At 34.3% G+C, this 12565-nt stretch overlaps 1 protein-coding gene and 1 pseudogene across 4 annotated transcripts in view; both read right to left on the reverse strand.

The window, feature by feature from the left end:
• Nucleotides 1-12565, reverse strand: part of CSMD3 (CUB and Sushi multiple domains 3) — a gene marked incomplete at both ends in the record, with an annotated part of 1095706 nt that overhangs the window by 254494 nt on the left and 828647 nt on the right. For all 3 annotated transcript variants that reach the window (XM_081258479.1, XM_081258478.1, XM_081258477.1), the window contains one exon: nt 11714-11908. In XM_081258479.1, the coding sequence (XP_081114605.1) occupies nt 11714-11908 (195 nt within the window). The remainder of the gene's footprint in view (nt 1-11713; nt 11909-12565) is intronic.
• On the reverse strand, nt 10217-11233 carry LOC308604768 (small ribosomal subunit protein mS31-like; annotated as a pseudogene). The gene has a single exon. The product of its transcript is annotated as a small ribosomal subunit protein mS31-like (transcript).

Consider the following 12565-nt stretch of genomic DNA (forward strand, 5'->3'; position numbering starts at 1 on the left):
ACAAACACTGCTTTCTCAGGAAAGTTTCTTCCCTGCCTCCAGATTAGCTCAGAAGCCCCCATCATACAGCATTCCATCAATTAGTTTCAGGACATTGATTACAACTTGTAATTTTATATATATATTTGTATGGCTCTTTGATTAAGGTCTGTTTCTATCTCTTGACTCCATGATAGATTAAGTCAAAGTTTCCATGTCTTTTTTTTTTTTTTTGCGGTACACGGGCCTCTCACTGTTGTGGCCTCTCCTGTTGTGGAGCACAGGCTCCGGACGCGCAGGTGCAGCGGCCATGGCTCACGGGTCTAGCCGCTCCACGGCATGTGGGATCTTCCCGAACCGGGCCATGAACCGGTGTCCCCTGCTTCGGCAGGCGGACTCTCAACCACTGCGCCACCAGGGAAGCCCCCATGTCTTTTTTGCACACTGTTTATAACTCTGGAGCCTAGTGTAGTGTTTGTGTTTGTAATGGACTTCTAATAAATATACACCATAAATATTAGGAAGAATAAAATATACATTAATATCTTGCTGTTGACTAAATGCACAGCATGTAAAACTCATAGATTTTTCAAACCCTTTTTTTAGGGTAGCACAACAAATGCAACATAAAACCCAAAGCTTTGGAATCAGAAAGGTGTAGTTTTGAATTCCAGCTTCACTATTTACTGACTGAGTAGTCTCTCTTACTGAAGAGAAGAAAATTCAAACTGGAACTGAAACAGGAGGTGTCTGTTCCATCTGGCATACGATGTGGTCTTAGATGAAATGAATTAAGAAACTCTCCTGACCTACTCCAGAATCTCTTGGAGGCGATATAATGAGGCTTTCATAAACGCCTTAGGAAGATAAACTAACGTCATCAATCCCAGAAGGAATACAAAACTTAGAGAAAGCGCAGGAGGAACTTGCCTGGTGTTTCTACCAAAACTTTTCCCTTGAGAGAGACAGGGATGCCTTTTAGTGGCCCTACCCAGGGCATTGTTGCCCTCTAGCGGGAGCTCATGGTTTTCTTTTTCCTCTCCTCTTAATTTTCCCTAAGGATAAAGAGCAAAGTACTCTATCCCAAAGGAAGAGGAACCTACAACTTCGATTCAGCTGTATTCTCACGGGTTGGGTGGCTTTGCTGTGCCCAGCTATTGATGGTCAGTGTGGGTGAGGTCCTCTACTTCTCTGGATTCTTTATCCTTTAGAAATAGGGGGGAAACAAGAGCTAACAGTACTAGTGAAAGGGAGAAGAAATCCTCTCATCTTCCCGCTTTTCTTATAATTCAGGGGTTTCTTTCCCTTGTTCCATAAATTTGGATAGGTAAAGATATCTATATTTTCATTAGACTCTAACTAATTTTTTATAATTTTAACATATCCTTTAATTTCAAATGTAAGCAACAAATTACATTAGCATTAGAAGTAAATGGGACTTTGTTGCCAAATCACATTTTTTTAAAATATTATATATAATTGTTGCAGATACCTCAAAATATTGTTTATGCTCATCACTACTAAAAATTATAGTAGGTACTAGAGTCTTGCTGCTGGAACTTCTAATTTAAGGCATTAATTAAGAAGTACATATATTATTACATCAAAAATGTGTTTTTTCAATTATAGATTTTATGTACTTTGATAACTGTATTTCAATATTATTGGTTTTTCTTTCAAGCCTACATGATTTATTTTACTTTGTACATTTAAAAAGATGTTTCTAAGGTCCATAGGCTTCAGCAGAGTACACACACACACACACACACACACACATACACACACACACAAAAGGAACCTCTACTATTCTAATTAGATTCCTCCCAAACAACCTGTCCTTGTGATTTTCTATCTACTCTTTTTCTTAAGGAAGATTGGTTCAGAGACTGTTGCTTTGGCCTAAGAAGATCTGGAAAATATTAGTTGCATTGGAGGACCCCTTCTTTTCTGCTCTTTTGTCTCCTTTCCTAGTAGGACTGATAAATTCTTCCCAGCATCAGAAAGGTCCTAAAACTCAGGTTTGGAACTTTGGGAGAAATACCTAGTCTTAGAGTTGACTTATGCTTGAAGTTATTTAGAACCATAGCCTAAATATGGTTCAGATTTACTCACTAACTCTCCCATGTGGCTCAATCTAACTCACTTAATGTGTTTTGGGGTTAGGAACCAACTTCCCTGTTGCTCAGAGAGCTCTCTTTTGTCACCTTTGATGTATATATCTCCCTCAAGAATCTTGGAATGAATGGTTCACTGGTTAAAGTATAAGTATAAAATGAAATTTTCTGCTTTTAATAAAGGGAAGGGAAGCAGTAATCTCCCTCTCCCTTCTTTTACAATGCCTCTTTGAAAACACCGTAGACCAATCTTTTCATTTTACTGTCAAGGCTTCCAGCCATCTGACCTTTGAAACTATAAACACATACTTCTGAAATTAACTCAGAGTTCTTACAAGGTATACTCACAAGGTACAAGAGAAAAGGTACACCAATTTGTCTCTCAAGGAGATAAAAGAAATGTTATTTGTTCTTTCTTTACTGCATACATTTGTGTGAGATTCTGTCTTGTCTTTATGGTATCTTTCACAGACTGCCTGCAATGTGAATTGTATTCCAGATATGCTTATTCAATTAAAAAATTGCTTCCTTTATCTTCTAGGTTTTGTGGAATGAACTTTGTTAGCAGACTTTTTGTTTCCACAATAGAAGAAAAGATTTGGCTATCTTTAGATCTTTTGTCCTATTACCGTAATACAATTTGAATCTCACCATGACTTCTAATAGTTACTGTTACACGCTTTGCTTTCTTCATCTGTAAGGAGAGAATTGCTGGGTTGATTTAACTTTCTGTATAATTTTTTTTTCTTATTTTTCTGAAAAAACTGGCAATACATTAGGAAGGCATATTTGAGGTCTGACTTAAATATAGACTAGATGGTAGTGGAGAAGGGGGGAATCTTAATATGATGAGAGGCCATGCAACTACACATCTGGAGACATGGTGTAGTGACTGAGATGCCAAAAGCACGGAAAATAAAAATGCTTTAGATATGAGCTCCAAGTCTCTGGTCACAAGAAAATATGCTCTGAATTATAGGTGTTGATTTGTAATTGAATTGCTTGTCACATGGGCAACTCTATATATGGTATGCTCCAGAATCCAAACCAGCAGGGATTTATTAATAACAATGTTAATAATTCTCTAAAGGAGCACGCAGGAGGCCAGCTGGAATGATAATGTATGTAAGAGTGCCTGAAAACTAGCAGGTGCTCAATAACATCAGCTTCCCTTCCCATTTCCTTTCGTATACGTTTTCTCCTATGATATGAAAACGAAATGTGCTTTGGTTTTATCCCAATACTACCTTAACTTTTTTCAACACAGAATGTATTACACTTCTTTGTAGAACATGGTTCTGACAAGTAATTTGTGTATTATGTCTGTGAACAAAATTCCTATGTGTAGCTGATTAAAGGCAGATATTTGATGATACTTTAAAACAATTTAACTCTAGGCCTTGTTTCATGAATCTTTCATCTACATGCTTTAGTTATATCACATACTTAAATGAAATCAAATGCTAAATGGCTTAGTATATTAGACTAGAAAATCTCTATATGCATTTATAATGGAATGGGGTCTAGACTCATTTTACATCTCAAAAAAATTTTGTAAACCTCAAGGATATTTGAAATAAGGAATTAGCCCAAGGCAAATTATGCCATTTAAACAGAAGATCTGGAATAAAAGTTCAATTATTTAATTATTCATAAAAAATATGGTTTAATTAAAAGTAGGTCATATGAGGTTACTAATGAGAGATAACTCTAAAGTTGGAAAGCTATAATCACAAAATGAACTATTTATTTCTTTGTTTCAAAACTTTCTCTTCAGTTGCTAGGGTAAGAGAGCTCTCCTTTTAAAAGCTTTTATCATTTCACATGCAGTTGGAAGTTGAACAAACAGTGGTGTCAGATGACTACTGGATGTCTAAGTTTAACATAGTTGTTTTCATGCACTTTGATCAGTCGTACAGGTCATTGGCGATTCAGTTAATTTTTTTTCCAGAATCCAGGATTTATGTTAACATGAGCAAAACAAAGGTATTAAAAATAACGTTGCAGATTTAAAAGAGAACTGAGTTAATGACTATATCTATTAAGGCATGTGTATTCTGTGCAGAGCTGTATTTCAAATGAAATGCAAAAATCCATTTCAGGTGAACACTTTTATATCAGTTATTGGTAGGAATTTACCTTTTCTTAATTCTCATACCTAGCCTAAAGGAAGATTACAGAAATAAGTGGAGAATTCAAAATCTCACACTTATTCCTGGTACCATGTATTCATTCATGAAGCATTTAAACAAATAGTACGTTGGTTAAGAGCCAGGCACTCTTAGGCTCTAGAGATATAAAAAGATCAATAGAAGGTCATTTGTAGAATTGCCCAGCCTACCTTTAGGGCAGTGATTAAGAGCATGGACTCCTAAACAAGACTGCTAGGCAAGTAGGACTCTGAGCAACTACCTGAATCTCTCTTTGTCTTGGTTTCCTCATGTGTAAAATGAGAATTTTAGTAGTCCCTAATTCTTGGGGCTGTGGTGAGATATGAAATAATATGTATATAAAACTTCAAACTGTGTTCAATACAGATAAGCTATTATCTCCACCCCATGCACACTTTGCCTATTGAGCTGCTTGAAATTCTACCAACATTCCTGTTTACTCTTGCTTCTACATTTTTATATATGCTGAACCCTAGGTGTGAAATATACCAGCTCCTCATGCCTTGTGTCTCACCTGGTTCCTTCTTAATGACACTTTTAAGACTCAGTTCATGTATCACTTTCATAAGGAAGACTTCTCCGATCTCTCTTTGTAACTAGGTCAGAGGCACCTCCATGCTCCTCTTACGATACTCTACTTTTATTTCTAGCAATGTACCTTATCTGTCTGTATCTCATCAGATTGTAAACTCTTCAGGGGGAAGGACTATATTGAATTCATGTCTTTATCCCTAATAGTTAGTATAGGACCAGGTATATAGATACACCTAAACACCTGAGAAAAAAGGAATGAATGATACTCTCTCTTTAGAATAATTGGCAAACTAGTGATTCTTTAACAGTCAAAATATGTTTATTCTTAGAGTCTTATCATTATAATTATATATTATTTGGGTGCTCACTGTAGGCTACAGCAATAGAAAAGATCGAGAACATTGCATTGGTCCAGTTACAGAATAAAAAATCATGGCAATGTACAGCATGGTGATGTAGTTAATACTACTGTATTGCATACATAAAAGTTGCCAAGAGAATAGATCTTAAAAGTCCTCATCACAAGAAAAAAAAATTGTATATACATATGGTGACAAATATTAACTAGATGTACTGTGGTGATCATTTTACAATACATATAAATATAAAACCATTATTTGTATACCTGAAACTAGTTTAATGTTACATGTCAATTATGCCTCAATCAATCAATCAACAAAATTACTGCATTGGTACTGTGGCCAGTATTCCCAAATTTAATGATTTACACATCAGAGATATCTTTACCCAGGATATACTGTTTCAATTTAGATACATTGATTTCATCCTGGGAGCTTTAGGGAGTCAGGAGAAAGTAAATAGAAATGGCTTTTCTACTAAAAAGACAAGTGATCATATGCCTACAAGAAGTGAAAAAGCTAGCCAGCCAGAGAGCTGGGGAAAAAGCTTTAGGCAGAAAGGACAAGGAGTGCAAAAGCCCTGAGGCAGAAGTGTGATGAGTGCTTTGAAGAACCATCCAGGAGGCCAGTGTGGCTCAAAGAATAAAGTAAAAAAGGAAAATATTTAGAGAGGTCAGGTTGTATATAGGTAGATTAAGTAGAGCTTTATATTATATGATCTTTGGCATTTATTCTGATTTAGGAAGCACTGATAGATTTTTTTTTTTTCCCGGTACACGGGGCTCTCACTGTTGTGGCCTCTCCCATTATGGAGCACAGGCTCCGGACGCTCAGGCTCAGTGGCCATGGCTCACGGGCCCAGCTGCTCCGCGGCATGTGGGATCCTGCCGGACCGGGGCACAAACCCGTGTCCCCTGCATCGGCAGGCGGACTCCCAACCACTGCGCCACCAGGGAAGCCCACTGATAGATTTTGAGTAAATGTGTGATATAATGTGACGTATGGTTTAAAGATTACTTTGCTGTGTTCAGAAGAGACTCATAGAGAAACAAGAAAATGAGAGAAATTAGTTAGGAGAGAGGTTAAGAGGTAAGAGATGACTGGTGCCCTAGATCAGGGTAGAGATGTATTTATATAAACAAATGGAATACCATTAGGTGAAATAAATCAAGTAATGAATATTAAGGGGAAATATGGATTCTGTCATCATTGTGTTTTAATACATTTACCTAATGTTGAATCAGATCATGGATAAGAATGCTATATGACTTCTCTTTTAATCCAGTATGTCTATAGATAAAATATCTCAGGGTTTCAACAGATATGAAAAGTATGAAAAATAAGAAGAAATTATTTTCCAAACACAATTTTTTTATCACAAAGTGAATTGCAGATACAGATATTCTGTTCTGCCATCATTTAATATATGTGACATGCTCATGAGATCAACTGCAGGATTTCTCAACATTGAGAAGGACCTACCACAGGATGCTATCATTTTGGATCTACTTCTGACAAATATAATCTCGCAGTGTCCAACATAAGCTCTTAAAAATATTTTCTTCAGATTTAAAATGTACACTTAATCCTGAACCATGATAAAAATATATCTTCTGAAACCGACTGACTCTGTAAGTTCTTAGGGTCCGGATCAGGTAAAATAATTTGACTAAGAGCCTTCTTGTATAAATTAATGTCCTGCATGTTAAAGAATACTATGTAGCCCAAGACTTCATGAGCTTATGGTGTTCTGGGGGAGCACTAAAGCAACATTACAAGAAATAACTTAAATAAATAAATAGATAAATAAATAAATAAATTTTTCCTTATTTTGGCACTTAAGCATCACAGTCTAATAGCCAACTCCCTACTCATGTACTCTGCAACAAAGGCTACCAGTCAGTCAAAATTTCCTGCTCCCATTATCAGAGACTTTTGTCAGGATTGCTTCTATGGAGTAAGACTTGGCATGAAAAGCAGCAAAGACTGGCAACCTCATTCTCAAACATTGATGAAATTACAAATAGAGGTATAAGCAAATTAATACATGACAAAGGCAATTACTAGAATAACCAAAAATAATATAACTGAAACACTGAAGAGAGGAGCTGCAGATGTGACATAACTGTTTATCTTTTATATCAGGGAATCAATAGATATTGTCTAATATTGGTAAATCAAGGAATAGAGCTTCATGTTATGCAGAGTCACAGAGAGGGCCATCAGAGAAATTAAAATAGAAATTATTAGAAAACTCAGCTGAGGAATAGGAGAATAGAGAGGGGTAGGGCAGATGAACATTGGTTTATATTGCTTTAAATGGTACGCTTCTCTGTATTCTTTTCTTAGTTATATTCACATTTTACTTTGATTAAAAAATACAAAATTTATCTTAAAAGGAATTTATGCTTATAAAGAACAAACCCTTTTAGCTCTATTGCACATGATTTATGCACTAATTTTGACTTTTAAAGTATTAATTTATTAAATCTGAAAGTCAGTGAGTCCTGTATATTTTGGATTTCTGTATAATCACCAAGAGGGAAAACAAATAGATGCATATGAACCTGATCAAGAAACTAAAATGTATTAAGCTCTCCTTAGTGTGTGACAGTAACAGCCACAGTACTAAACACTTTAAATAAGTTATTGAAAATAATTCTTCTAACAAACTTGCAAATTACACAATATTATCTCATGCTTAGATATGCAAAATAAATACATTGAACAAGGTCACATAGTTGACCCAGGCTTTTTCCTTGTCTTAAAATCATTGTTTAGAGTTAAGTATATCTAGTTCTAAAAAATGGGCTTTCATTTTCTCTCTGCTATACTAGAAATTATCAGTTATGGTCATATGTTTATAATGAATTTACCTTAAATTTTTTTTCTAATAGCTTAAAGCATGCATTGAATAATTTCTGATTTTTATATCTTGGCATTATGACTAAAAGTCTGATGATATCCATTGTAAGTGATGGTAAAAATTATTCTCTCTTAAGAAATTTTAAAATATCAATTCCTGTGCTATTTTCAGGAATGAGTGAATGTGTATTCATATAATAACATTAATAAATTAGATTTAATTAATATTGAAGTGACAAAAATGTACTAGTTAACTAAAACATAACATACAATGCAAAATGCAATGCATGTTTTCCAGTGATATGCTTCTTTTAGAACATTGTGTTAAAAATCACATGTATTAATATGTCAGTATTTGCTGGGAACTTTACTAGGCCCTCTGCGTGTATTGTGATTAATAACTTAATCTTCACAATAATCTATTGAGTTAATAACTATTATCTGGCTTTAAAGATTTAAAAATCAAGGTTCAGCTTGCTTCAGGTTATAGATACAGTAAGAGGACATGAACTCAGGTCTGCTCTTCCCTCCAAATTGTCTGTAGATACTACTGTTCAACCAACATGAAATATACTTAACTGGGCTATCATTGACCCATGGAGCTCCTGCCTTTCCCACCTAAGTCACTGAAGTCTACCCATTTAATTATTTATTCCAGTGATTAACACTTATCTTCTTGATCTGTAGTTTTCTGTATTCTTTGATTTTTCCCCATCAGATTTTTGATTATTTCTTGTCTGGCTCCTGGAAATTTTCTATGGTTTCTTAATGATTACTGACAGTAAATTGTGAAAAGTGTTTTTCTAAGTTTAGTATGCTTTTCTGCCTATAAACAGATTTCTCCTTTGTATGGCTCTAAATTCTAAGATAATAAATCACTCTTTCTCTTACATTTCCTATAAACTTCCATGTCGTCAATTATTTTTTTCTCTTTGTCAGGATTAAATCCAAAGTAATTATTTCTCTTTTTATTCCCTTTAATTTCTTTTCTTTTTTTTTTTCCATATGATTGGTTTAATTTTTTTTCAGCAGGAGAAAAAAGAATAAAGTTACAAGATTCTTTTAATATTTTCACAATGTTAAAACTAAAACTGAGTCCCTTTAATTTCTGATAGATGAAATCATTAATTCAAGAATTAACCAATTGTTCGGATATTAATAGAATGACCATTTAGTAGCTACCTATCTTTTCCTAATTTCTTATAACAACATTCTGAAGCAAAGATTTCAATTATCCATGTTTTACAAATGAGAGACGATAAGCTTAGAGAGGTCAAATGACTTGTGTAACTCAGAAATCACACACATATAATTCAAATGGGTGAATACATTATATAACTAAGAAAAATTATCATGTGTATTAGACCCCCAAAATCCAAACTTTTAATCATCAGATCAGAGTTGCTGGTTTTTCCTGTTCCACTGAAATTCACAGTAATACATACACTTTATATAACTGAAAACATATATATACACACCTACATGCACACACACTCAAATATGGGTATATATTTATTTACTGTATTTTATTTATCTCTCTATATATAACTGAAAATAGTTCCAGAAAACAATATCTTTACTACGTTCTTTGAATAATAATGTTTTTGTCTTTATCTTTTCTTTTATTTTATTCAATGTTATATTAATTATAAAAATGCTAGTCACAATCCAGTGAATTGATTTTATGACTCACTGGTGGTGACCCATAGTTTGGAAAATCTGCCCTGAATGATATCATTCCCATGTCAATTTTGTACAATGTGTTAGGATCATTCAACTGACTAGGGAGTCTGTGGTAACTTCCCATGGTGATATCACTGTTTTTCCTCACTAAACTGTATTTTGCACTGTATCTCTATCTTCAATAATAAACAGTTATAAAAGAAAGACAAATATTATACGATATCACTTATATGTGGAATCTTTAAAAAGGGTACAAATGAACTTATCTACAAAACAGAAATAGAGTCACAGATGTAGAAAACAAACTTATGGTTACCAGGGGGTAAGGGGGGCAGGGATAAATTGGGAGAATGGGATTGACATATACTCACTACTATATATAAAATAGTTAACTAATAAGGACCTACTATATAGCACAGGGAACTCTACTCAGTGCTCTGTAAAGGCCTATATGGGAAAAGACTCTAAAAAAGAGTGGACATATGTATATGTATTACTGATTCACTAGCAACAGTGAGACTACCAATAAGATGATAGTGCTTATTAGTAAAGTTGATTGCAATGGGATATCAATCAAAAAGACACATAAATGAAAAGCCAAAGATTTGAGGATTCAATACAGTTGTTAAATGTCACATGACTTTTAGATTTGTCAAAATCCTTAATTTTGATACACTGCACATTTCAACTTCAAAATGAAAAAAAAAAAGCAAAAAACTTGGTTTTCTGGCCAAAAAAAAAAGAGTTATGTATAAGTATGTGATTTTTGAACATGCAGTATTAGGTTTTTACTAGTAAAATTGTTTTATTTAGTTATAATACCCATTTCCAAGAGCTTGAAATTAAAATTACCAGGGTCTGCAACTGAGTTGTATGTAACTTTCCTTGAGAATGACTTGTTTTTCATAAAAATAATTTTTAAACCACTCTATGTTCCACTTCTGTGTAACACTCTGATATGGGTTTTTGGAAAGGCCACAAGAAACCAGCTTTATGAAGTGGTGGATTGGCCCTTATTTTGGAAAATCCTCCAGTTATTTATCCAGAAATATATATCCATGAATTTCTGAACCATCATCATTAAGACCTGCTTCATTTTTAACTGGGGACTCCCAGTTTCCCTTCTTTTGTCCACTAGGTCATCTGTTCAAAACCATTCTGAAAGGGCTGTTCATTTATTGTGGCTAACTGCTTAGCAAATTCCATATCCCAAGTGAAGGTGATGTTTCTGTTTCAGGTGCCTCTTTTAACTGCCTTAATCTCAAAGATATTAAATCTCTGCTTGAATATATTTTTCCTAAGATTTTTTTCTAAGATAAGTGATCTTCTCCTGGCTATGATCATTGTCAGATCCTTCAGTGCACTGAAACTGATGTACTGGTCTTGTAGTAACTCTAGCTGTAGCAGATCTGGCAACGTTCATATCTGATATGTTACTGAAACTAATTTTAGGTATTTCTCCATCTTTTTGTGCCCTTGGGTCTTCCTCATGCTGCTGGAGCTGCCTGAGTAGCTCCAATTTGGTCATTGTTTTTAGACAACCTATTCTTAGGAAAAATGTCTACTTTTCTATATCCCTATTTCAGATAAAGATTTATCACTGATTTTTGATATTTGTTATTGCATTTATCTACTTTTGTTTAAATGTCAGTTTCAGTGTGTCTGTTCCTCATTTAGTCAGTATTTCTTGAGTACCTGAAGTTTCAGGTACTCCTTTAAATCCTGAGGGCACACAAATGAACAGAACAGTCAATGTCCCTGCTCTCAGAGAGCTGGCATACTATAATGTGCACATTGCTTTAGAGACACCTGGGGATATGAGCATTGTTTCAAAACCATTTCTTTACAGAATCCAATTTTAAAATCCTTGATAAAATCTCTACATTTCCTATACCACACTTGTAGATTGTGTTTTAAATGGTTGATTTTTAAAAAAAAACAGAAGCGGGTTTAAACATTTCTTGATTCTTTCTAATAATAAAAACTCAGCCAAAAAGTATTTTCTTACCATGACAACTGGGTAAGGCTCTATTCCATCCAGGTCTTCCATCATCTCCTATGATACAGGTGAGTGTTGAATAACCTTGAAGAACATAACCAGCATCACAGTAATAGGTGACTGTTGACCCTAATTTAAAATCCATTCCAAGTCTGGTGCCATTCATTATGTTGCCTGGATCAAAGCAGGACTCTCGGAGTTTTGCTGTAAAACAATGTTGATATAAAATTAATTATTTTAAAATACAATATTCTCTGAAACTTTTAATATTTCTTCATTTCTACCTCTAGGTAAACAGAAAGCACCAACACCCTTTCTGCCTCTGTTTGAGGGCTCAAAGTACAAAGTAGTCCTTAACCATATCTGACGTTTTGCTAATTCACATTGATTTATAAAAGATAAAATTCTTCATTGGTCTTTTCATTAAAATCAGTATCTAATATTTATAGTCAAACAGGGTTTTGTGGTTTATTATAAATTATGTGCTATAATCCATGCATAAGTATTTTAAATGAATTATTTTGGAAAAGAACTTATTTATTTAATATTTCATTATTTAAAAGATCTTCCTCCCAAATGATGTACACTCATTCCGTGTGACTGAACGTAGATACAGTACTACTGCCTATGTTGATCTCAGTTCATCACTAGGAAGAAAGTAAAAGCCTCTATGTCTCTGCCCTGATACCATTTCTCTTAACCTACCTCATTCCCCACATTTCTGTCAGAGGTCTGCCCAGTAAAACAGAGTCACAAAATCTTTATAATATCCAAACTATGATCTTTTTGGACAAAGAGTCTATGTCAAAGCCAAGAACTTTCAAAGCTAATAGTAACATACAAATTGAAAAGTAAAGTCCA

The sequence above is a fragment of the Mesoplodon bidens genome (assembly GCF_964165515.1).
Source record: "Mesoplodon bidens genome assembly, chromosome: 16".
Classification (NCBI taxonomy): Eukaryota; Metazoa; Chordata; class Mammalia; order Artiodactyla; family Ziphiidae; genus Mesoplodon; species Mesoplodon bidens.